Here is a 27,169-nt window from a genome sequence, read left to right as displayed (position 1 = left end):
TGGGTTGTGAACATATGTTTTATCTCTTATCAGTTCCCTCCACCATGGCCCAAGCAAAGCTTGTTCCATCTCAGGTTATTCCTGTTTCTCTGCCTTTAATGCTCTTTCACAAGATCTTGACTGGTTTCCTCTTGCCACTCAGGTCTCAGCTCAAATGCCATGTACAGACTGCCTCTATCCATTCATCCATAACTTTCTGTTTAAGCAAAGATGCCAAGTGTACCAGAATTGCGCTGGGAGCTTTTGCCTAACACCTCATTACTCTTATGGTGGTCACATGGGCGCGTGCAGAACTGAAGGCCCATCCCACACCTATTGAATCCGAATACGTATTTTAACAAGATCCCTAGGTGAATTCTATAGACATTAAAGCTTAAAAAGTACTAACATGTAATGGCTAATAGATTTCTTTTTAAATGATCATTAAAGAATAAGTAAGCCAATTGATAAAGTCTTAAACAATAGTGCTATGGCTTAAAAGGATGAGCTTTAAGGGATGTTGTTAAAGGAATGAATGTTTTAAATTTATACACTGTAAATTGAATGAATATCCACCTCCGAACTCTATTGGCCGCCTAGTGTTTTGTTAAATACTGCTTACCTAGGTACATGAATTCTATTGAATGCTGACTAGTTTGAATATAGCAGGTTATTTTACGCTCGTTTGAGGAAATCTTTCCCAAATACTTGATTTAATACATTTCCTTTTGAAATATACTGATTTATTAGGAACATAATTTTAGATTCATTTCTAGGGATGTTTACTTAAGCAGGTTAAGAATTTTCAGTTTTCTCTATAATACTAAATATCAGGTTTTAAGATGGGCACCTTTATAGCATTGTCACAGTTTTAGCGAAAACTTACATTTTTGAGGAATAATCATGCTATAGTCATTATATAATTGTTTAAATTCCCAGCTCATGTTGTTAGTGCACAAAATTCTATAACACGTTAAACTGTGGCAAAATTGCCTAAGAGCAATTTTACGTGAAGTCTTTTAATAAAGCATGAACATTACAGCAAAACTTTAAATAAATTCATAATACCTTGAAGTGCAATAAATGCTTTTTATTGTATGCTCATTTCAATGAGTAACATTTAGAAATAATAATCCCACGTGACAGTGACAATCTTATTTTACAGCGTGTACATCATTTACAGCCACATAACACACAATTTTAGATTTTCCAAATTTAATATTCTGAATTTAAGAAAGATAAAAAATTTCTTCTCAAGGAATTGATTCTTATCTGGTGCAAAAACAGAAAGGTGAACATTAGTCGAAACACAAAGCCACAATATAGCATGAAGTAAAATTACATTTTAATTATGTTGAACAGCTGAGTGTAAACATGAAGCAACTAAAACTTAAAAGTACACATCATATGCATTACATTTATGAACAGGATTTTCATTAAATTTCCCTAAACCAGCTTTTTATATTAAGCGCCATTTTGATTTGCTGCATGCTAACACAAAGCGTTGTTAAAGGGATGCATATTTTAAATTTATACACTGTAAACTGAATATCCACCTCCGAACTCTATTGGCAGCCTAGTGTTTTGTTAAATACTGCATAAATACTGCCTCATATTGAAAACACATGTTAATAATATGGTATATAGATTTTTAAAATCAGAATTTTCAATAATGGCATAAAATTGCACCTTTAAACATTAGAGCAAGTAAGACTAGAACCATCATACTTGCTAAGACTGTCCTAAAAAAACCAAAACCCTCTAAACATTATAATATTTAAGAAAACTGTGTTCTCTCAACTTAATCGTTAGATCATTAAGAAATATAGTGCTAACTTTGTTTGCAACACTACTGTTGCATCCGTTTTAGAAATCCGTATTTGACTCAAATATACTTTTGTCATATAAGCTACACTGAACAACAATCAACTCGAACATCAGAAAAAGGGGAACTTTAATCCTTAGACTCCACCTTAAGACGTCAGCACAGAATGCTGTATTTCAAACATCCTGTCCTGCGATAAAATCTTAGCAGCTCTGAAATTGTTAGTAGTATTAAATTAATCTAAACTGTTTTCCAGTGAAATTTATTTTAATGAATACACAAACTTTTGTCATTTCTGGAATTCAATTTCCAGGTACCATATAAAAGGCTCAATGACTAAATGACTGATGGATGACTGCATTTTATTAACCACCCCATATTTAAAATGCATAAAAGTGAGGCTTGCTTGCCATTAGCATAAAAAATTGCCTAATCTCCTCAATTATGTATGATCTTTTCAGAATCATGTTTCTAGTATGATCAGCCAAATAAATTCACTGTCTTTGCTCTTCCCCTCTGTAGTTTAATTATGCATATAATCCTATTAACTAGACAATAAGTTTTTCTGCAACCATTCTCTAGTGCTTCTTAAATTCTTTAATTTTCAAAGGGCGATGAGATCTCGTCAATTTATATATCTCAAGATCTTTACTACAAAGAATGTAAAGTTATGATTTAACATCAAGCTTTGTAACCAGATGAAATAGTTTATGAAATTTTCCTCCCATGTAGCATATCGTCTTTTCCAAATAGCTTTTCTTTATATTCATCTTATTACATAAGAGCCTCCTTGTGGTGCCTCATAATATGCTGATTTTTTTCTGATGGTCTTCGGAATCCCTTCTTGCAAAATTCACACCTGTGTGGATAGTCTTTTGTATGTATTGATATCACATGTCGTTTAAAGCCAGATGCATCTGTAGTACTGTATTCACAATACTCACATTGGTAAATCTTCCTTCCAGTGTGGGTCTTCATATGCTTTTTGAGCTCATTTTGTTGTCTGAACCCTCTCTTGCACCTTTTACACTTCAATGACTGATCCTTAGTATGAACTGAAAGGATATGACCACTAAGAATAAATGGATCTGACGTTTTAAAGTCACAGTGCCTACACTGATGAATCTTCCTACCCTTATGGATATCACTATGCTTTTTGAGCTCAGAAGGACGATGGAAACCTTTGTCACAAACCTCACATTTGTGAGGAAAATCCTTAGTGTGGACAGATATGATGTGCCGCTTAAGGTCACTTGAGTTGGTGCTCTTATGGTCACAATGAGGACACTGGTGTGTCTTATGTCCTTGAAACAAATCCAGATGGCGTTGAAGCTCCCTCTCATCACCAAATGCTTGGGGACAATGCTCACATTTATATGGTAAATTGTTACCATGCTTAGACTTAATGTGAGTTTTCAGATTTGATTGATCTGCACACCTGAAAACACAATACTGACACTGATATGGCTTCTCACCAGTATGGGTTCTCATATGTTTCTTAAGTTCAGAAGGATGTCGAAAGCCCTTCCCACACTCAACACAAACATGAGGAAAATTCTTGCTGTGAACAGCCAGCAAATGTCTGTTTAATAGTCCTTGTTCTGCAGTTTCATAGTCACAGTATTTGCACTTGTGCATCTTCGGCTCCTTGTCTCTTAATATAAGTTTATTTGAACTCAGTGGACTAGCCTCTCTGTATCTTCGTGTGTATTCTGTAAATTCATGGGTTTTGTCAACTTTGTTTATGAGCTTATGGCTTTCTAAGTGGTTATGGAAACTCACTTTCTTGTTAGTTGTAAAGTCACAATCTGTACATTGGTATTTTTTTCTCATCAAATGATCAGGATGATTCTTCATGTGTCTTTTTAAGAATCCCCTGGATTTAAACTTTTTTGTGCAAATATGGCAAGGGTACACTGTCAGGGGCTGTCCATCAGGGCCTATTATAACAGCTAGATTAAAAAAAAATAAGGAAATTGTGTCATTTGGCCAGACTTTTAAAGGATTTTACAACAAAAGCACTAAAATTAGCTGACACTCAGTGTGAGAACTATACTAGTGGAATAAAATCTTACATGATAAAACTTACATTAAGAGCAATTTATGATAAAGTAGCGCTCTAAAAAGTAATGAGCAGCACTCTACTATAGACTACTACAGTACTCACTTGCCAAAATGCTATATTGCATGTAGTTTGTAAACTCGAAAAAGGCACCCTTTATTGTTAAACCAACCTGAAAATTCTCCCTGAAAACATCATTTGGGTAGGGTAAAGAGCAAACAAGCATAATTTTATTAAGTACCAGTCAAGCAGATTAAAAAAACCCAATTATTTAGATCAAACACAAATAGGTACATGGGAGTAGAGCTACACTACAAACAACTGACTTTGTTCTTTGGTCACCAAAAATACTTCCACATTTCAAATCATTATACTATCCCTAAAGAAAAGTATTAGTATTTTACCTGTTTGCCACTGCCTCGTTTCACCCCTTCTCCTCTTCTTGGCTTTTTGTTTAAGTACTTTATTCGTATTAATGCTATCACAAATCTGAAGGTACTGTGCTGCTGTACTACTTCTGTTTTCTAATGCTGAATCCAAAGTATTTCCTGAAATAAAAAAAATCAATACACGATTAAACTACATATGTTCATACATTTTTGTTTTTTGTTAGATGAATTACTAGAGATGACATGGCATCAAGTTGCCATTGTGATACTAAATTTCACACTGTGGGAGTAAATTTCACAAAGTATACCCCTCTTCTCTTCTCTCTCTTTTACACTCTTACATACACACACGTGAATAAACAAACACTTTAAAAAGGATATCATATGAAATTAACTTTAAAATATCCCAATTTATTCATCCTAAAGAAATTAACTGATATGGTAAATGTAGCATAAAAAACTGAAATTTGTGACCCTAAACAGGATTTTGGCATCAGATCAACTTCTCACCAATGAAGACTGATGAAGTTAAAGAGATTTAGCAAAGAAATACATGTGTCAGTGAATCAACATAGTCATGGTGACTATGTGTAATACATAACAAACAACAGATCTCTTGCTTTAGAATAGTTTACTTAATGTAAAAAGTATTAAGACTGATTTTAAGGGTTAAGATAGATGTGGCAGGCAGTTAACCATAATTTCAATGGGATCAGTGGATACAGAATAAAGAACTCAATAAACTCTCAATTCTCACAAATCTGCTGTTATGCAATTTAGTTTAAAATTGTAGACCTACAAAACTGTCTAGGTTATATGCTGTGATATCTGACTCTCATCAATTCCTTTGAAATCTACATTTAAATTTAGAGTCAAACACCTCCTAAGGGTAGAAATGGAACAGTCAGATACTTTATCATGAGAAAAAGTCTCCTTGTTTAAGAAAATAAAAAGAACTATCAACCATGGAATAACACTATATGGAGTGTATTAAAACTAAAAAACAGAGAAAAGAAAAAGCTGACACATGGGTTTTATGTAACAGTTACATAAATCTACTGTGTGCCATAAAAAAATAAGAAAACAGTTCTGCCCCAAGGAAGACATTAACAAGTAGTTGATATCATGGACAATTTTTACATGTCTGTCAATATAATGTCTATTTTATAATTTTTTTACATAGCAGCCTTTTATGGTCCTTGTGGTAAAGTAAGTTGCATGATATTTTTATCTTGAAGTAAATCTAAAATGAACTGCATTAACAGAATAACACACATTATGCTGTACAGATTAATCAATTCCCAAAACACGCAAGTTCCTATGTAACTAATTAGATAAGATATGACCACAAACTAATAACACTTCATTTACCAAGCAGAATACAAAACTGGCTATTAAACTTACATCTCACATGTAATACTCTCTTACCTGATGCTTGACAATCATCATACCTTCGTGAAACTCTTCTTTCATCTCCTAAAAAAAAAGACTAATTAAAAACTGATATATCGAGTATGTTAGCAGATCACACCTTAATCTACAAAACCTTACTTTGACCAACGTTCCTTAGATAAAAATTTTTTTCTTGTTGAGTTCTTCCACTCCCATAGAGTAGATAATTTCAATTTCACACACTGAAAATAAGGGCTGCTGTCAGCATCCTTGGAACTGTTAACATCTAAAACCATCTTACTTTCTAAATAAAAACTGGGTGGCTATTTCTGCAGAGTATCCTCAAAATTGAAGATTCTCAATAAATGACTGTTGAATGAATGAGCCTTTAGAAAAAACAAGTTAAGATAAATTAATGTATTTGAACACCAACATTTTTCAAAGTAAAGAGTATACCTGGATCATCGTGTAAATTAAGTAGGAATGAGATAAAATAAAAAAGAAAAGAATAACTTGATAAATTTACCTTCCATTACGTACTTTCTAGAAGAGCACACCTGGATTTATGGTCCTTTGCAAAAACCCCAAAATCTTATTATTTGTGGTGTTAGTACATGAAATAAGTTTTTCCAAAAGGGGGGAGGGGATCGATTTTCAAAGGATAGTCCTATTTTAGAAAAATAAAACTTTTTATGGCACTCACTTATACAGGTAGGATTTAAAATAAATCCTACTTGAAAAACAATGCATTAAGCAAGGTTCATTTTAAATAACACAAGATATGTGGTAGGAAAGTCAAGTATGTAATTAGAGATGAATCAGTCCACAGCAAAACATTTATAATATTAGCCAACTCATGGGGGCCTTAGCACAGCATATTTAATGACCTAAAAAGGCTGATCAAATAGATATGTTATGTACTTATCAGGTGAAAAAATGCCAGTGTCCTACCATATGCCGCAGCCCAGACAACAGGGACAATTGTTTTATTAACATCAGAGTCCTCAAGCTGAGTCTCAGGGAGAGAAGTTCCTTCCTCTTCCCCTACAATGACTTCCATGTAAACTTCATCTGCTATTTCAGCGCAACCTAAATTTTAGAAATAATTGCTTGTTTATAACCCTAAATATTTAATAAATGGGTAAAAATTTCCAAACAATTTAAATCTTTCAACTTTCAAGATTTCAATTTGGTTAATTTAAAAATTACATTAGGCACTTTGGAAGCTAGTGCCACTAGGAGACAATCATTTATCAAAACTATTTTTCTCCTCTTAGAACCTAGTATTATAGAAATGACTTTTAGATTACATAAAACATGTGCGCTTGAAATATGTTGAGTGACTTTACAGTCCACTGGGCATTACAAATTTATAAAAAGGGTTGTATTCCATGATTCTGACTGATGATAATTCTTTGGAACTCAGAAAACATTTCCCATAGAATCAATACTAGAAAAGTAGTCTACTCTATCCCACATACTGTAATTTAAATGCAGTACTGTATATGCAATGAAAAATAGTAAAAAATACTAGTAACTGAAAAAATTTTAAATAAAAATCATTAAAATTATATATATATCATATTATATTATATATATAATGCTGGTGCTCAAGAACATGTAGACAGATGAGGCAGGATTTTCTGAGACCCTACTGAGGAAAAAGCATTGAGACTCATTTTTTTTTTTTTTTCAGTTTCAGGTGAGACTCATTTTTAAAAATACAGTATTGATGTAAAAAAATTTAAGCCTGGAGCAGGGGTGTCCAAACTTTTTTCAATGTTTTTTACCAAGGGCCATATGCGGTAAAATACACAAACAGCTGGGCCACTCACTCGAGGTGAAGTACGTATTGCCTCACCTGGTTTATTTAAGTAAACTAAATATATTTTTGGAATTTGCTGCAGGCCAATTAACAATGGATTGCGGACCGCAGTTGGCTCGCAGGCCGCAGTTTTGACACCCCTGGTCTAGAGGGTCACTTAGTATATTTCATGTGAAATAATCCACTTAGATTTAACCTGCTAAATAGTAAATTGGCTTAGATTTATGCTTTTCCTTTGATTCACATACTGGAATCTTCTATCCACTATAGAAGAAATGTGGGGAAAATGTCGGGAAAAAAGTGCTCCTCTTTTAAGTTTCTGTTCTTTCCATTAACCAAAAAGAGACACGGGTCTAAGTTTTCCACATCCCCATGGAATTCTGGAATCAGCTAACCTAAGTTTCAATCTCCCACCTTCTATTGTACCCCTTTACTGACCAATGACTATAAATAAATAAATAAATAAATAAATAAATAAATAAATAAATAAGTAAATAAACAAACAAATACATAAATCATAGAATTTAGAGATCAAATAGAAATTGTTTCATTTAACTCTTTACCTCTTCAACCAAATCCTCTAGACTCACTCATTTTGATATTTTCAGGTGTGGCATATTATTCATGTTTGGGATTGCAATTCAGCTCCCCATGGCTTCTAAGGGAAGGAAATTTGAGGAGTAGGGATCAGAATGCAGTACAGGTAAAACTGAGAACTGTCCAGGTAATGCACTGAAGTGGAGGCTCTTACCCTTCTAGGGCAAAACAAAGTAGTTTTTTGTCTCAGCATGGCAAGAAAACAGAAGAAGCCTTAGGGTAGGGCTGCATTCCTACATAGAGGTGAAGAGAAAGTAGGCAGAGAATAAAATGTCTTCATAAGGAAATGGTAGGAAAGGAAATCTGAGGATCTCTTTCCACTCTGTGGAATTCAGCCTCAAGAAGCCTTAAGCAGCAACTACTTGGAGACCATCAAAGGCATAATAAGTATAGACTTTGGCAGCTTATCTTGGAATACTTACTCAACTAATCCCTCAGGGACAGAAGGAGCACAACCAGTTAGCCCTTCCCCTGCTAAATCCAGAGAGAGGCCAACAGTGCTCACTGCCATGTGTAAAGAACTCTGGCGGTAGAATTAGACAGATAAGAGTTCAAATCCTACCTTCTTCCCTTCATATTGGAATGATGTTAGGCAATTACTAAATTCCCTGAGCATTTTTCCCTTGCATAAAACAGAGATAATACCACCTACCTCAGAGATGAGTTGTGAGAATTAAATGAGATAATATACATGCAACATACATACTAACACAAAGTAGCTTCTCTGTATCTTTGTGGGCTGTACTGAGGTCAGCAACCACGTTGCTCATGTCTGTATCACTAGCATCTAAGACAAAGCATTTCATGTTTGCCAATTTCAACAATACATTTATGCATGAATGGTCAAAAAGACCCTTCCCTTTTAAATTAATTGCTGCAAAGGGTCAGGCTTATTTTAGTGAACTTGATTCCTACATAGTGCTTGTATCTCTGAGATTGCTTTATTTAAAAAAAACAAAACATGATGATTACTGATAAGTCACTACAGTGCCCTTTTCTCTTACTGATATCATCATCTTGAGAAGAATCTTTAACTGCCATGTAAACCATCTTCTCCCGCTGCATTCGGCTCTGGTCAAGCACTCCAGCTACAGAATGTCCATTGGTGTACTCACTCTCTGTGACAATTTCTGTTCCGCCTTAAAAATTAAAACACATATCAAAATAGAAAAGTATCATGGAACAATTTCCTAAATTAATAAGGAAGATATACAAGAAATATTTTCCTTTAGAAAAATATTTCCCTAATATAAATATCTGTCAAGAGAATTTTCTTATAAATTACACATTAACTTTTCAGTCACCACTAAGAAATAACAGATCATATTTATATGCCAAGCACTATAAGTTTTTTACATTTTTCACCCATTTAATCCTCACAATAGCCCTAATGAGGTAGTTACTATTCTTGTGGCCATTTTATGGATAAGAAACCTGAGGCAGAAGGTTATGTAACTCCCCAAAAGTCACTCAGCTAAATCGCAGAACTAAGATTAAAATCCAAGCACCCTGCCTCTAGCCTGCCTAAAATAGTCATTATTTCCTACTCTGAACCAAATCCTCTCCACTCATTTGTTTTGATATTTCAACTGTAATATTCTACTCATGTCTGAAAGAAATCTAAGAATGACATATTCTGCATTACTGCTTTATATTCATATACAACTTTTTAATATTCCATCCTCAAAGAAACCTATAAAAATCTGCACTTTGAAGACAATTTTAGAATAGTTGCCAGGAAAGTAAAGAGTAAAGAGTAAGTTCTAATTCCTATTATAGGAGTAAACTAACATTAGTCTTTGTACCTATTTCAACATCATCTTCAGCCTCAGCTTTAAATATATACACTTTTATTACTTCTGAACCAAATCCATCTTCTTTAACATCTTCTTGTGAACCATCACTGCCGATTTTTAACGGTGTATTCCCCATATGCTCTAATTTCTCCCCAACATCATCCACTGTAAAATATAAAAAGGAAACTATTTCAGTCAAAAAGTACCATTGAAATTTAGTGGGTGTTAAGCATAAGTGCAACATGAAATAAAGTGTTAATCACAGACCCACTATATTCACTTAATGACCTACTATGCCACCAGTAAGAGTGGTGTGTTTCATGAAAAAACAGTGTATAAGATCACATATACTACACAATCACAATTACATAAAAAACCTATTCACAGATTTCAATTTATATATATGAAATATTTAATAACCATACAATTTTAATTAAAATGGTTTGGGAAAAGATTAAATAATCTTCTATCACGTTCAACATGTTAAGTCAAATCCTAACACCAAAATTAATAACAGAAAAATTAAAAACATAAAATACATAGTACTCATAAAATAAGCTCACAGAAACAATTCCCAACTTAAATAGCAATATTTCTAAAACCAATCAACATGTGAAATCTAGGATTGAAAAAAGAGAAAACAGAAAACAACTGAATGGTTTTATTAAAAGGACTTTTCAGAAATAATTATAAAAATAAAATCTTAGTAAATACTTTTAATTTCTGTTGAGTCAACAGAAGACAACTTCAAACGAAATTTTGTATACTTCTAGATTTACTGACATACACTTTACTTCAAAATCATAAACAAAAGCAACAATATTTGAGATTAGTTACATTGTATATATACTTTAAAAAGTTGATTCTCTGCTACAGTGTTTAATATCTTTCAGTTTCGCATGAATACTATGCACAAACTATGCAATGAATACATATTAATAAACTTTCTTTTGGACCATAAATACTAAATACTGTATTTCCCTAAATATTACATGCTTACCATTTTTTTATTTCAATGCTCGTCCACCCAAAAAACTGAAATGTAATCTAAATTGAAAAATCTGTATATCATAGTATGATGTGTGTATGTGTGTGTGTGTGTGTGTGTGTATGTATATATATATATATATATATATATATATATATATATATATATATATATATATCTATATCTATATCATAGCATGATATATGAAAAAAATCCTGGCCTCTGACTACATCTAAAAAATTCCAGAACTAATGAAAACAAAATTAGAAGTTATTAACTCAGTACTCTTAAAATATGAATTTCAGTTAGATCTAAATGGGTCAAAGTCTAGATTTTCCCTACCTGTTTCAAATTTAATATAGCTTTTCAAAAATATTCCTTTGGCCTTTCAAAATGGTGAAAACAAATTTCAGAAATTCATTTTACAATGTATAGCTATTTTAACTTTATGATTAAATATAAATGATTTCATACTATTTAAGAATTCAAATAGTTTATTTGTGAAAGAAACTAAATATTTTAATTCCTTCACAGTCCCTAATTCTATTACTGCATTTTTGGCAAATATTTTTCAGGCAATGGAACAGATTAAAATAAAAGAACAAAAGATGATGAAATATCCGTTATTACTGATTTAATAGATTCTCTTCTAAAATATGTTGAATAAAACAAGATCATAGAAAAAATTAAAAGAGGCAAGTTAAGTCTTTAGTAAAAAAACTACTTTCTCATTCTTGAAAATGAAGACAAGATACACAGAAGCCTCAAAAAGTGTTCAAAATATGAATTTCTTAATTTGGAATAAGTTATAGTAAATTAGTGAATAAAAATACACTCGTGATAGATAGAACTTTATTTGTACTTGAATGGTTTAAAGTGATCCCAGTTCCTTCTGGGATAAACTGAATTAAAACTATAATTCACAAAATTAAAACTCATGAAATAAAATACACATTTTTTGTCATTTTCAATAGTTTGTGTCATAATTTTCACTTTAAGTATTGAAATTACTGTTGCTACTCTGATTCCATTTATACATTTTTTAAGGTCCATAATTGAATGTATCCATTATTTTCTACTTAGATTCCTCAGAATGAACAATTTTGAAATGTACTGTGTAACTAAACTTGTTTTGTGTTTTAAGTTCGTAGAAGGCAACAATGTTATTAAAGATGTTAGACTGCAATTTCAATAGACAAGCCATCAACATCAAAATGTATTCTATTTCTGGGCAGCCAGATGGTTCAGTTGGTTAGAGCTCAAGCTCTTAGCAACAAGGTTGCCGGTTCAATTCCCACATGGGATGGTGGTTTGCGCTCCCTGCAACTAAGATTGAAAATGGTGACTGGACTTGGAGCTGAGCTGTGCCCTCCACAACTAGATTGAAGGGCAACAACTTGGAGCTAATGGGCCCTGAAAAAACACACTTTTCCCCAATATTCCCCAATTAAAAAAAAAAGATTTATTCTATATCCTTTGTTACAGGAAGTTCAAGGTTAACAAAGACCTAATAGGCAAGCAACTAACTTTAGAAATAGATCCTCAAAAATGTTCTTAACGCAGATAATATTCAAAATACCCCAAATTCAAACTTAACCTTTTTGTTCATTGTAAAGCTTGCAATATTCAAGTCCCAGTGTTGTTTCTCAACCCATATGCCATTTTAACCCAGTAATGAGCTAGTGGTATTATATACACCACAGAATTCTATTGGCGCTAAATAGATAGGGTTATCCTATATTACCGTTTATTTCCAAGTTACTTAGTTAGCACAAGTGGGAGAGTCTAACCATCTTCAAAGATAAAGAATTTGTGACGTTTCACCTGAAAGCGGAAAAAACTCAAACGCATCTCAGATACTGAGAGAAGACAAACTCTCCATCTCCTAAAATTCAGCTACTGAAAAGATTTCCTTATAGCATTATCCAGAGATTCAGGAACAAATTAAACTCTTTGGTAATAAAGTGATCTAAAATTAAGACATTATATTTATTATAAATAGTTATAAGAAGGCAAAGGTCTGTTTTAAGTCCTCAACTTTATCTCTTAGATATTTTGAAAATCTCCATTTTTGGGAAAAACAGAAAAGGACTTTTTAAACTAACATTGAATCCTTTCAGGGCCATTTATTCTCTAACTCCTGAAAGATTCAATGGCCAACAGAAACCAAGAGGTACGGAATATGAAATAAAGATTAAGAGATAGAAAAAAAAACTAAATCAAAATAGAATATATGAAAATTGTAAGAAAGAGTATCCAGTCCCAATTTGAATATTATATTCATTATTAAAATGGTCAAGGACCTGGATGGTGGGAAACTGGGTGATATAAAAAATATTTAATTTTTGTATATCCCTTTTTCCAAAAAAAAAATTGCTTGTTTTAAAGAGTTTTTTTTTTTTTTAAATGCTGCTTTACTAATGCTTAAAGATTTAATTAATCCCCAGTCCAAATTCACCTTAGAATGATCCCACTGCAGTTCCAACATTATTCAAGCAATACAATGTTATTTATAATTTTCAGTCCATTAGAGTAGAAGGACAGAAATCACTTGCATTTTATATATATGGTAATATCAAGATAAATATTCTAAATTAAAATTTTCTAGAAACATTTTTAAAAGCCTTTTGCAGAATCAAATCATAGAAGATATGCTAAGGTATGATTATTCATAATACATATGATGTCTAAATTTTAGATCACTTGAATACCAAATAGCATACTGAATTTATTTTGGTACAGAAAGATTGCCAATTTTTGCTACACAATTTTATATAACCATAACCATAGTTTTTTTTTATAATGTCAGGTTAAAATGCAAATATGTAGTTACTTTAGTAATCCCTGTCAATTTAAAAAAGGTAGCAACATTTACACTCTTTCAGTGGCTTAAATCATTCCCTTAAAAACAATGCAAATATTCACCTTTAAAAGTTCTTATAAAGGAAAAAGTTAATACACTAAACTTCAGAATAGTATTTACAAAGTAAATTAATCAGTTTTTCATTTTAAATTCACTGATACACACATATAACATACAATCACTTTATATATACATACACATACTCTACCTGGCAATGTACTTCCCAATTAACCATTTTTTATTTTAAAAAGAAAAGAACAAAAATAGATATACTATAAGACCCAGCAATTCTACTTCTGGGTATTTATCGAAAGAAAACAAGAACACTAATTCGAAAAGATACTGGGGGTACCAAAAAATGTATACAAGTGGACACTTTGGTCAATGTTGCTCAAGCAGTAGTTCACCATAATCAGAAGTGTCTGGACGCTGATGGTAACCACTTTGAGCACCTCTTGTAATTGCAGAAGTCAAATGTGACTTGTATTCATCTTTTGTTATTGGTACATATTGAGTATTACAATTTTAATACAGTTTTCCTTTTTTAAAATGTGTATATATTTTTTGGCACCCTCTGTATATGCACACCTATGTTCATTTCAACATTATTTACAATAGCCAAGATATGGAAGCAATTTAGGTGTCCATCAATAGATGAATGGGTAAACGGGTAAAGATGTGGTATCTATCTATCTATCTATCTATCTATCTATCTATCTATCTATCTATCTATCTATCTATCTACACACACACACACACACACACACACACACACATATATACACTGGAATATTATGCATCAATACAAAATAAAACCTTGCCATTTGTGACAATATGAATGGATCTGGAGGGTATTACGCTAAGTGAAATAAATCAGGCAAAGAAAGACAAATACCATATGGTTTCACTTAGATGTATAATCTAAAAACAAAACAAAACAAACAAACAAACAAAAAACAGACTCATAGAAACAGAGACCAGAGAGATGGTTACCAGAAGGGAGGGGGTGGGGGTATGGGTTGAAAAGGGAAATCCATAATATTGTGGTAAGTTTACACAGTCACAGATGATTACTAAAATTGATGGGGTGATCACGCTGAGTATAAAAATGTCAAATCACTATATTGTACACCTGAAACTAATATAACCAATATAAGATTGTATACCAACTCTACTTAAATTTAAAAAATGAATAAATAAAAGGATAAACATCCTCCCCATGGAAAAGTAAAGTCTTCATCTAATCTTTACTACTTCCAGCATGATCCCCTCAAATTTTGTAAAGAATAGACATACTTCTTCCTCCAGCTCCATCAATAACTTATCATTATATTTTGACTATTGTTGCTATTCAGGCAAACCCACCACTTCAAATGAGAACAAGATAGTTCTATCCTGCTCCTTCAGCTAGAGTGTCTTAAGGACATTAGCTTTCTGAAATAAACACATTAAAGTGTTTTTGTATAAAACATACAAACACATATTTAGACAAACAAAGTAAACACAGGGAGAACTGTAGAATACAATCTAGGTTTATGATCTACTTTTCAAGTATTTAATAAAAAACCTAATTACACATTTCTTAAAATATTATGCTTAAATTCCTGAGAAAAAGTAAACTGACAACTCCGATAGCTGAGATATTAAAAAGTAAGCAGTGGTTACATAAAATAAATTTGCCATTTTGAAATACTATATACATTTACCATTAAAATTTTTTGTCAGTTAATCTTCAGGTTGAACCTTAGAATATATGTATTTCTGTTCTAAGATATTAATAAATTGCATTATTTTACTTCCTTTTGTGTATGCATTTTCATTGAGTAAATTTTAAAAATGAACAAATTTAAAACAGCATCTCAACAACACAGCTTTGAAAAAAAATATTTTTTTTCAAGAAGACTACCATGACTTTTATTAAATAGAACCCCCATCCCAGAAAACCTTTCCAGGTTATATATAAATCAAATATCCCGAGTAATTATGTTTCACTTACAAGATATCATTAAGTAGTCTTCAGAAGTGCTCTTGACATCATCATCATCGTCGTCATCATCATCATCATCATCATCTTCAGTTTTAATAGTTACTGTAGAACCAGGAACACCACCAGCTGCCTGAATCACAGTTTCTGTATCTGAATTAGTTACAAGAACCTCCTCTGATACCATTGTGGGAGAGTCAACTCCTGAAACACAATCTTGGACCACATGTTCTAAATGTCCATCAGGACCAGTAACAAGGTCAGCCACAAAAACCTGCTCAGGTACTCTAACTGTTTCTGTAATTAGCTCAGAAGTCAAGATGTGGTCACCATCATCTTCCTCTAAATCTTCTTCAATGGCAACATCAGCTTCAAGTACAGCTTCAGGAACAATTACACCTTCTGTAACTACATCAGTCTCGGTGATGATATCAGGCCCATGGACAACTTCAGCTGCAAGGCCATGATCAAGAGTTATCCCATCATCTGTGACAACATCAGAAACTAATACAGCCTCAGGAACTGAAACAACAATATGGTCTCCATCGATATGTGCAGTACCAGCCATTCCAGCCACTATAATACAAACAATTATCCAAAAAAGTAAAGTTATTTTATTAATTAAAAGTACTGTATTTAATATATCAGATGACATAAAATACTTTTAAGTATGAAATAGTCCTGGCCCAAACTATTATTTTTTAAAAATCACTGACAATTCTGACAATTCTACTGCAATAAAAACCATCACCAACTACGAATTGGGGTGCAGGTGGGTGAAAACAATGTTAGTAGATTCTAAACTAAGACCTTAAAAATAATGTACTTTATTTTCAAGAATAACATAAAATTCACAGTGAGATATCACTACACACTAATTAGAACAGCTAAAATAAAAAACAATGATACCACCACAGGTTGGTGAGAATATGGAGAAAGTCGATCTCTCACACACTGATAGTGGGAGTGTAAAATGGCAGCAGCCACTGTGGAAAATCGTTTGGTAGTTTCTTACAAAACTAAACATGTATTTACCAAATGACCCAAAAACGGCACTCTAGGACATTTCCCCCAGAGTTATTAAAACATATGTTTATAAAAAAATTGTACATGACTATTTATAACAGCTCATAGTAGCTATTATTCATAGTAGCAAAAAATTGGAAACAACCCAAAAGTCCTTCAGAGGGGAATGGATGGTTAAACCAACTCTGACACATCCTTACCATGGAATACTACTCAACTACTCAGCAATAAAAAGGGACAAATTACCAATACATTCAACAACCTGAATGAATCTCCAAAAAATTATGCTGAGTGAAAAAAGCTAATTACCAAAGGTTACGATACTATGTAATGTATAAATGCAATCATTTATATAGCATTCTCAAAATTATAAAACTATAGAGACAGAGAATAGATTGGCAGTTGCCAAGGGTATGTGTGTGTGTGTGTGTGTGAATATACTGGAATAGCATATATATGGTAATGGAACAGTTCTGTATCCTCATTGTGGTGTTTACACAAATCTATACATGGGACACATGGGGCACAGAAGTATACACATTCACACATACAAATATATGATAAAAATTGAATGAGGTCTGTAATCTAGTTAACAGTAATGTTAATTTCCTGGTTTTTATATTGTACCACAGCTATATAAGATGTCACCATTAGAGGAAGATGAGTAAAGAATGCATGGTACCCTATGCACCATTTTTTTCACTTCCTGTGAGTCTATTATTTCAAAAATTAAAATTAAAATAAAAAGCACACATGAACATGACAGTGCTAATATGTTAAATTAAGTGAGTTAACAAAATGACAATCTTAATACATTATAAAATATGTATCATTAGTATAAACCTCTGGATTTCTTTAACTTAAGAATTACTACATTCAAAAGTAGACGGCATCTTTCAACACCTGGTTTTGGAGAAAAGAACAAACTCATTTTAGACAAAGATCTGGCTTGATTAAAAAAATCATACATATGGACTCTAAATTGTATTAAATTCTAAATTAGTAAATCTGCAGAACAAAGCTTTAAATGTTTTTCTTGAGCACCATGGTGAACACCAACTCCTACTTCCCTTGTAAATATTTTGAGTATAAAATCTCTTCATGAGGAACTGTTAAATTCTGCCTCCCTGAGGTAGTACAGTGAACAACTTAATAGTTTGTGGACCAGGTTATAATAAAATTATCTACATTAAATAATGCAGTACAAAGCCTTTTCCACATAGTGATCACTTTCTATAAAGTAATACCTGAAAGAATGCCATTTGCTATAGAGTGTTCACTATTATTAACCAATTCATTATGGAAGCTAATTAACAAGTTATGATGTAGACCAGTGGACACTGTGAATACACAAACCCATCAAAAAATAAAGTGAGAAGGGAAAGCTGCCTTTCAGTATCATCTTCCTTTCAACCCTTCTATATCCTCACTACTCTCAAACTCTTACCTAAGCACCATATTACCCCAAAGAACATGGCCTCAAACTTGAAAATCTTGTAGATAAAACAAGTGCGTATGCAATTAATACTTTCTATTCACTTATTACTCCACTGGCCATTTCAGAAGGCAAGCGGAGTTTCAAATCCAGTATTCAACCAAACTGGAAATATGGTTTTTAGCAAGGAAAAATTAAATGGTAAGCCTATAAAATTCACATTATTGGAATTATATGTATATAAACAAGAAAAGTAATGCTCTAAAATCTTTTCACAAGTCTAGTATTTCAAAAATTAAAATTGAAATAAAAAGGACATATGAACATAAAAGAGTTAAATATGGGAAATTCCATTTATTTTAGAGCATTACTGGAGGTTAGTTTGGTTCCTGAGAGTAGACACTAAGGAAGGATGGAAAGATGGTTGAGAAGATTCTAAAATGATGGAATAAGTGCTTTTCAGTTCACCTAGCCTCTACTCTTAGAATACAAAACCTTATAGGTCAAAATAAATCAGATGTAAACCAAAAAAACCTAAATATGCTTGTTTACACTGAACTAAATAATGTCAAATATCTTAGACCAAGAATTGATGAGTTCCCCACAGTGTACTGGCAGATTATTCAGACCAAGATCCAAGATGTCCACTCTGAAATTTGCTCTTTCTTTTTATCAGTTCATCTGTTAGATTCCATTGAATTTCTAAACAAAGTCACTTATTTAGCTTTACACTAAGGCACATTATTGAGCACTGACTATGCACCAAGCAACCTACTAATACTTTTACATATATTATCTTATTCAAGCCTCAGAACAACTGTATATGCATAATAAGGTGAGTTGTTATTATCCCCATTTTAATTATGAAGTAACTATGGTTTAGGGAGGTTAAATAAGCTAGCCCATGACTCAAGCTTGGAAGTGAACTCATTGTTTGACTCCAGATTGGATTTTTTTCTACTTTCCTAAAAAAGGAGAATAGAATTTACTTACTCTAGGGACTGTTTTTTAAAATATTTATAGGGTTAACCATGTGAATCACCACTAAAGGAATAGTGTAAGAGTAAAAAGACTTATCACACACTCGCTCATTTAAATTTTAAAGCATTTAAAGCAGCATTAAATGGCATTAAAATTTTATCTCACTAGGTAGCAAATTATAAACAGTAAGACAAATCATTAAAAAGTATGAAATCAATTAGATAACCAGGTAACAGTAAGAAACAAGTCATCATTTCAAGCATTTGCCATTCTACTAAAGCTATTTTATTTAAATGTGAATACCTGGAATTTCACTAGAGGGGTAGCATAAAATTTGGTATTTTTGGGGTCTGTCTTGGGTCACTATCTAAGACTGTTTTCTGTGTAAGTCCCAAAGCAACACAGACTTTTTGCAACAATAAAATCTTAAACAACTATTACATTCAATGGCACACAATCCAAGAAGAACCATTATACTGAGACATGAGCAAGGTTATTAAATAATGTTGCAAATTTTTAAATTTCAAATATCCTTCAAAAGAAACTGGTCTAATGAATTACCGAATTAAATTCATGTTTCAGCTTCTTAATACAGTAGCCATCCCATCCCAACCAAGCATCTTATATAATTTAGAGATCCTGTGCCACATAGTATATTTACTTGATGATCTTTATCTATGTATGCGAAACTCTATTTCACAAATATCATTAATTTATGGAATTGCAGACATCTATGTTTTCATGTTAGCAGAAATTTCAAGAGAATGCATCTAATTTTGTTTGGTTTTTTTTAATTCTTTTTTTAAGTTAAAGTTTATTGGGATGACATTGGTTAGTAAAATATCATACAAAAGATGAAAACACCTATGCATGAAATTGAGCTCGGAACTTCACATCAAAAAAATACAAAGAGTTTCTGCCTTCTAAGATTTCAGAATTTATTTACCAAGGACAAATTCCTTTACCAAGGAAACCTACTAACTTATATTTTCGGTCGATATCATCCCTAAACACAAATGAGTGAACATTACCCATATTAGACATTTCTGATCTAAATGGATATTCAGAAGAATAATTTGACCAAAAATGTAAAAACAATTCAGCTGCTATCCATTTGTCTCAATTTAAAAAAGCATAAAAATTAAATTTAAAAATAATTTTAAAAGAATGCCTCTTTTCAAAAACCAATAACTACAAAATACTACTAAGCAGCTGAATCACGAACAGCTGCATAACCAAAAAACTGTGGCTTTAAATTTTTTGTCATAAATAAGTTGATTTACTCTACTAAATTCATTTTAGAAAGGGCTTTAAATTAAGTTTGGATAGTTCTCAAACTTTTCCATTTTATTATCCACAAAAAGGCAGAAGATAGTGAATGAAAATTTTGCTTTCTATCCCATAACACATTTATGTGAGTATAACTGTATCTATATGTGTGTGTATGTGTATTCTCCCCAATTCAAATGAAAAGTATTCCAAGCAGATGGACTGTTTATCCTGTGGTTTCAGGTACACCTTGGCACATTGCCACATGCCTCCAAGGGCACTTACACTCCAGTCTAAGACACAAAGCTTTAGGTCAAACAAAAAAAGCATTCTAATGCGTTAAAAATATTTCAAGAACTCAAATGTCTGTCAACTGGTGAATAAACAAACAAAATGTAGTTTACCCATGCAGTGGAATATTATTTAGCAGTAAAAAGGAATGAAGAACTGATACATGCTACAATGTGGATGAAACTTGAAAACATTATGCTAAGTAGAAGAAGCCAGATACAAAAGACCACATGTGGTATAATTCCACTTATATGAAATGTCCAGAATAGGTAAATACATAGGAAAAAAGATTAGTGTTTGCCTAGGTCTAGGGGTGGGAGGAGGTAGGGAGTGACTGCTAATGAGTACGATGAGGTTTATTTTTACAATGACAAAATGTTCTGAAATTAGGTAGCGGTGATGGTCGTACAACATTGTGACTATACCCAAAACCTCTGAATTGTATTCTTTAACACAGGTGAATTATATGGTATATTAATTATACCTCAGTAAAAACAAATAAGAAAAAAAGAATTTACATAAAAATATTTCAATATGCATGTTCCACTTCCCTAGCAGCTAAAAAGAAATAAGGTACTAGATGTAATAAGGGAACTAATTAAACTTCAAAACATTGAGGAGGAACAATGAAAAGGATGGTAAGAGGAATACCTAATAAATATTCACCAGCACCAATCAGATATTTTTTTTAATCTTTGAAAGGAATCACGTTTTACTTGCTAACAGGCAACTTCTGGAATGAAGGGGGGGTCTGGCACTTACCAAATTTTAGAGTAGGTACCATTTTGTATTAAGTGGAGAAAATACTGCATTTTTTCCATTTCAAAAACATATTTTTAAAGGTAAACAATTAAAGTTGACATTTCAACCAAAACTTATTTAACATATTGAAGTTCAAGTGTTCAAGTATTTTTAAAAATCTATCTATAGGAAAGAATTCACAAAATTATTTGTGAAATCTTACTCTTCAGCCCTTTGTCCTTCTAGATTTTATTCCTGTAATTGTTTTCCCCCAAAATCACTTCAAGTCATCCATAATCAACACAACTCAGTTCTGACTCTTAGCAGAATAAATCCATGATTCTTTTCTATTTCATCAATTAACTAGTCATCTTGATTGCCACTACATTCAATCTTCAACTACACACCGCACCTTTATTCATCAGGCAGAAATGTCAAGGAATCAAAGAATTGGAGAGGGCCTTAAATGTTATCTAGTCCAACCCCCTCATAAAAGTGAATTAAGTAATCTGCCCAAGTTTACACAGACAGTGAATACACTGCCAAGACCAGAATACAGGTTTTCTGACTCTCATTACTATGGGCTTTATAACAGGGGACAAAATTACATATTCAAGCATATTATCTGAAAACAGTAGTAGCATCTTCTTAGTTGAGCAAAGAATTGTCATCCTTAATTTTATCTTTGACAATTCCATAATACCTCATCTTTTCTGTTTACTTTTCATCCCAATTTATCATTTGTCTTTTGTATTCTTATAACTTTCAGTCTAATCTTTTCTTCAATTCTTAACACCCTATTCCTGCCTTGTACTTCAGATACTTCTATCTCTTCTATAATTCAGACTGACCCTGCCCAAACTCAGTTTCTTTGTGGATTGTCAATGGAGTCTTAGCATCTTCATCAAAATGATTACTGTTAAGAGGCTCCAGAAAAATAGCCACAAAAGTAGGAAATCTTTTCTAAAACAAACAAACAAACAAACAAAAAAAAGGTAATGCTATCAGTAACAACTTTCTGAGAATACAGTATCAGAATATAATTAATCACCTAGTACATAACTTTCCTATATCATTATATAAGCATTTAACTTTTAAAAATTACTGAATTACTTTTTTCCAGCTTTATTAACAATTTAACTTAAAATGTATTTTAGAAAGCTAATTTAATAGTTCCTATGTGTGAGAACTGATAGTTATTTATGCAAACTGAATTTTACATTTCTAATGATATATTACCATTATATTCCAAGTTTTCTTACTTCAACCTTCCCACAAAATTTTAAGAATGATTTTAAGTAGACTATGGACATACAGCTTTAAGGAAATAAGCCCTACAAATGTATTTTCCTAACAAAAAAACAAGTTTTCATTGTAACTCTCCCCTTCCTCAAAGTAGTTTTTATATTTAGTTTGTTCTGACTTTTAAACAAGAAAGAAAAAAATACAACAAAGAAAATGCTTTACCAAAATCCTGCATAATCATGGTATGGGCCATTCTAGAGTCTGATGTGTGCAATCCAAGACTTCCTCCAACTGAATCCATACTTAGCAAAGTTCATTCACAAATCTCTGTAAAAGAAATGGTTTTTAAAATAGTTTAAATACATTTAGGCTGGTCAGCTGTTTGAGAAAAATAATGCAATTGAAAATATGCCTCTCAACCAGGTATGCAAATCTCATTACAAAGGAAAACAAAACCAACAAAAACCTTGATTAGATGTTTTATGTGACAACCATAAATAAAAGAAAGGCCAAGCGGAAGTAAACCGAAGATAATGGAGAGTAAGACACAGTAAGGGTGATGAGCCACAGAGAAGTGATAGAAGCAAGCAAAAGAACGAAACTGGAGTGCTGAGGTTTCAGTTAAAATATAGGTAATAAAAGCAAAAGAAAAAGAACAAGATGACAACAGACAATAGTTGGGATATACATTACTAGAAGACTCAGGTGTCTAGTATTAGTGAATTTCATCCAGTGGCTCTCATCCATTTCTTCCAGACCCAGATCAGCCCTGCAGCGGAGCTCTGCAGATAAACCTGTGTTTCACCTCTGGCTCCCGGGATTCTACTAATAATGTAAAATGTTCTATCCCAGTTTCCCTGGAGTTCTTTGAGTCAGTAAGGACTTCCGAGCTCACGCTACTACATTCTCTTGTCTTAGTTTTGAGGATTCATGAAACATGACTGCTTCCTAAATATGGTAGAGATAAAATCAATCACATACCAACATTTAGCAAATTGTTTCTTTTAGAATATGGTTTACTTATAATTGTAACACGGACTTTTTTTATTAATGATTAATAAAGTCATGCTAGCCTCATGCTAGTTTTGAAAGCAAGAACTCAACATATTTCATTTCAAATGACTTATCCTGTATCTAAGATCACCAGATAATATGGAACCTAAAGATGTTGTTACTCAATATATTTCTTATAGTTACACATGTGTATTTCCCGTTCAAACATAAGATTCTAAGTAAATCAACCAAAAAATCTGCCAATTTTATTAAACATTTATGTCATTTTTTAGATAGTATTTAATAAATAGGGCTTTATTGCACAAAATATCATTAATGAAAGTTTTAGAATGCTGCCATGTAAAACAACTTCATCTATCCTTAAGTATAGGAGATCACTAAGATTTTGTTTTTCTCTTGTCTTAAAGTTCTATAGGTGTACAGGAGGCAGGAGAGTCTCACAGAATAATCTATCAACATTTTAGTCATGTATATAAAAATCCTACAGCAGTAGGTGACATTTCTGTGTATCAAATGATTCAGACAAAATTATCTTATGTTTTATGGATGAGCAAAATTACAAGATTATAGAAATTCTTAGTTACATTTTATCTTTTTTCAAATGCCACATTGTTTTCTGCCTTTAAAATGAAGTCAAGAGAGTTCACAATAAACTACCTGTGTGTTCAGAGATAAATTAAAATGCCATAAGGACTTATTTTTAACATCAGCAACGGTTTGCTGTTTGAACCTTAATTAGAGTAATTGCTTTCTTTGTCACATAACTAATAGAATTATAAATGTCTTAAAAATGTTTCAAACACTTAATTTTGTTTATTAGATAAAACATTGTAATTTCTTAATCACCTTATATAGTGTCTTGGAGAAACTGTAGATTTTCTTACATATTATAAAATAAAATCTGCAGCAATTTCATTTTTATTTTTCCTTCTGAACTGCTGTTTTCTTTGGAAAAACGTTCTTTACCTATTGTAAAAACACATTCAAAATGAGGTATTTTAAAACATCTTAAACCACATCTCTTACACAACTTAAGAATTTTTCTTTACATTTTTAATGTGTAGGGTGAGGTTGGGAAGGGCTCATATGCTTAAATTTGTTAATCTATTAATAAAAAGCAACCAACAGAAACAACTACCTATTACTATATAAGCAAGGTTATTACTTAGAATTTGACCGCTTGATTAAACCAAAAGCTTCTCTAAAGCACATTTTAAAAATCACTAGCAACACCGTATTTTGGAAAGTGAAAAAGAACCAACCAAGGGCAAGCTTTATCCTTGCCAAATCCGTGGAGAAAAATCTGCACCAGCCCTCAATTAAGTCTAAAAATCTGAACACATAGTGCAACTATTGTGGGAAGTATCACACTGTGAATATCAAATAAATTGTAGCATCTTTTTTCCCATATAGGAAGTTTCAATAAGACCAATAATAAATGAGGTACGAGAACAACAGTGTAAGTACTCAATAGCCAGTAGATAGCTCGGCTTCTCAGTCTTCTCAAGAGACCTTCTCACATCCTTATTGAATGGAGGTAACCACTAAGTACGCTTCAAGTAAACACCTTTCCAGCAATGCACAGGGAGCAGAAATCTTTTTCACGCGCGCGCGCAAATGTGCGCGCGCGCGCACACACACACACACACACAGACACACACACACACATTTTACTCTCAGCCTTCTCCTTTAAACACAGCTCACTCAGGACCCAGCTTATCGGTGATGTAAACAGGGTAAGGGATGGAAGAGAAATCTGAGGCGGCAGAGCAAGAGAATGTGAAAGTACTATTTGCAAAGATAGGAGACAAAGGAGCCCTGGCAAGTAGCAGTATTGCAGCTTTGGACGCAACACTCTTCCCGCATAAGTCTCCCATTCCCAAGATCATGCCAAGTTTCAATCATTTCGAGCAGAACGCACACACACGTGGCCTCTCATATATTACCCTTCTGACCGGATCTTAAACCGAACAAGAGAACCCTCGCTGTGGAAAAGCGGAGAGCAGAGACAAGAATACCTTTTCCCCTCCTCCCTCCTCTCACTTGGTGCAGCGGTCGGCACCGCTGCTACCCTCGCGGTACTGCCCAACCCCTAATCCTCCTCCCGCTCCCTCTGCCCCGCTACAAGGGATACGGCTGGGAACCAAAATGGTGGTGTGTTAGCGGAGGCGACACTTGCCGCACACGCCCCCCCACCCCTCGGACTGACGGCTCCCTAGCCCCTAAAATGCCCGATTCGGTGCCACCTCCTCGCAAACGCCGCCATCCCTCGCGCATTCCAAGGTTACCATTCGCGGCGGGTGGGGGCGGGGTGGGGGGGGCGCCGAAAAAGAATGCCAGGGGGACGTCGCATTCTTCACTTCACCGTTTTGTTTTCCGCCATTTTCCCGTCACCCTAAACCACCGACGGCCTCAACGACGGCTCTCGCCCCCAGGGCCTCTGGCCTACGGGAAGAAGAGGTCGGCTGAGGAGGACACACTTCCCTCAATTCCTCCAGCCACCGCCTGCGGCTGAGGACAAAAACTGTGCGCCCGAGGCGGAGGAAAAGCTTAGAGACTAGACGCCACTTCCATTGTTCCCATCGCCCTACACCACACGCTGGGTGTGAGCCTCTCCCCTCACTTGAGCGACACTGAGCGCCGCGGACCCAGGTCCATCTACTTTCTCCTCAGGAGTCTCCTTACCTGCCGCCGCCGCCGCCGCCGCCAGTTGGATTCTGACCGCGCTCCAGATTTCTGCGGGGGGCAGCAGCTGTGGATCCGTAAGGTCCTCACATTCTGGTTTCCGAGGTTCCGCAGCCCGAGCCAATCACAAGCTACTCTGCGTCTGGGAGGCGCGCCGCCTCGTCCTCCTTTATATCGCTGCTGACATGCTGAGGTTGCATTACGTCACATTACCAATGCTGCAGGGTAGGGGGCCGGAGGGGGAGCGCGCGCAGGCGCGCGCGCAGGAGATCGAGAAGCCCGCGCTAGGTTTGTGCTTAGAGACCCCGCAGACTTGCAGGGGGGGCTGCAGCGCCGGGCGAGTCCAAGTGCGCAAACCTTGATCTTGGTGCGCCCCTGAGGAGTTTCTTTGGGAAGATTTTTCTGTTTTCCAGGTTTCCCAAGGGAGAGGAAGCGGGGAAAGGGGGAAATCAATGACTGAATGGCCACTTACTGAACCTCTAATAGATGTTGCAAGACTTTAAAAAAAAATCGGTCCTACCCTCGAGGATTTGACCAGTTAAAGATGACCAGAGTGATAAGAGGTATGCCTTCCCCCAGTAAAACCTGTGTGTGTTTTGAAGTTTCCCTCCCTCCCTTCATTCCTTTTATATTTCGTAATGGTAGACAAGAAGAAAGTAAAGACTGAAGGAAGGCAAGGAAGGCATAGAAGGGAAAGGTGGACAAGGCACCTAAATGAAGTGAACACTGAGTATCTCTTAAATGTGTCACTTTCAACTTGTATTTGCACAAAATGGGAGAAC

General features: G+C 33.9%; 1 protein-coding gene across 7 annotated transcripts; it reads right to left on the bottom strand.

Moving 5' to 3' along the window:
* Positions 1–1,054: 1,054 nt before the first annotated feature.
* ZNF711 (zinc finger protein 711) lies at positions 1,055–26,572 on the bottom strand. 7 transcript variants are annotated; one of them, XM_019717435.2, is made up of 11 exons: positions 26,388–26,572; positions 24,549–24,668; positions 23,377–23,636; positions 22,911–23,015; positions 15,713–16,276; positions 9,875–10,030; positions 9,074–9,208; positions 6,599–6,736; positions 5,684–5,731; positions 4,271–4,414; positions 1,055–3,756 (listed from the first exon to the last, which is right to left on the bottom strand). In XM_019717435.2, the coding sequence occupies exons 4-11, from the start codon at positions 22,987–22,989 to the stop codon at positions 2,579–2,581; spliced, it is 2,442 nt and encodes an 813-aa protein (XP_019572994.1). In that variant the 5' UTR covers positions 22,990–23,015; positions 23,377–23,636; positions 24,549–24,668; positions 26,388–26,572; the 3' UTR covers positions 1,055–2,578. The 7 variants fall into 7 exon arrangements, with proteins under 7 accessions (XP_019572994.1, XP_019572993.1, XP_074179642.1 ...); XM_019717434.2 differs by having other exon boundaries at positions 23,382–23,636; XM_074323541.1 differs by lacking the exon at positions 6,599–6,736 and having other exon boundaries at positions 9,185–9,208; positions 26,388–26,571.
* Between the last annotated feature and the right edge of the window lie 597 nt (positions 26,573–27,169).

The sequence above is a fragment of the Rhinolophus sinicus genome, chromosome X (assembly GCF_036562045.2).
Source record: "Rhinolophus sinicus isolate RSC01 chromosome X, ASM3656204v1, whole genome shotgun sequence".
NCBI classification, from domain to species: domain Eukaryota; kingdom Metazoa; phylum Chordata; class Mammalia; order Chiroptera; family Rhinolophidae; genus Rhinolophus; species Rhinolophus sinicus.
This window is presented reverse-complemented; position numbering and strand designations above follow the sequence as displayed.

Bases quoted from the DNA above. Each gene is read 5' to 3' on its own strand.
- ZNF711 (XM_019717435.2), bottom strand. From the start codon at position 22,989: ATGGATTCAGTTGGAGGAAGTCTTGGATTGCACACATCAGACTCTAGA. The intron at 16,277-22,910 runs GTAAAGCATTTT...TTTGTATTATAG, and splicing joins CATGATTATGCAGGATTTTG to TGGCTGGAATGGCTGGTACT. The intron at 3,757-4,270 runs GTAAAATACTAA...TTTTTAATCTAG, and splicing joins AACGAGGCAGTGGCAAACAG to CTGTTATAATAGGCCCTGAT.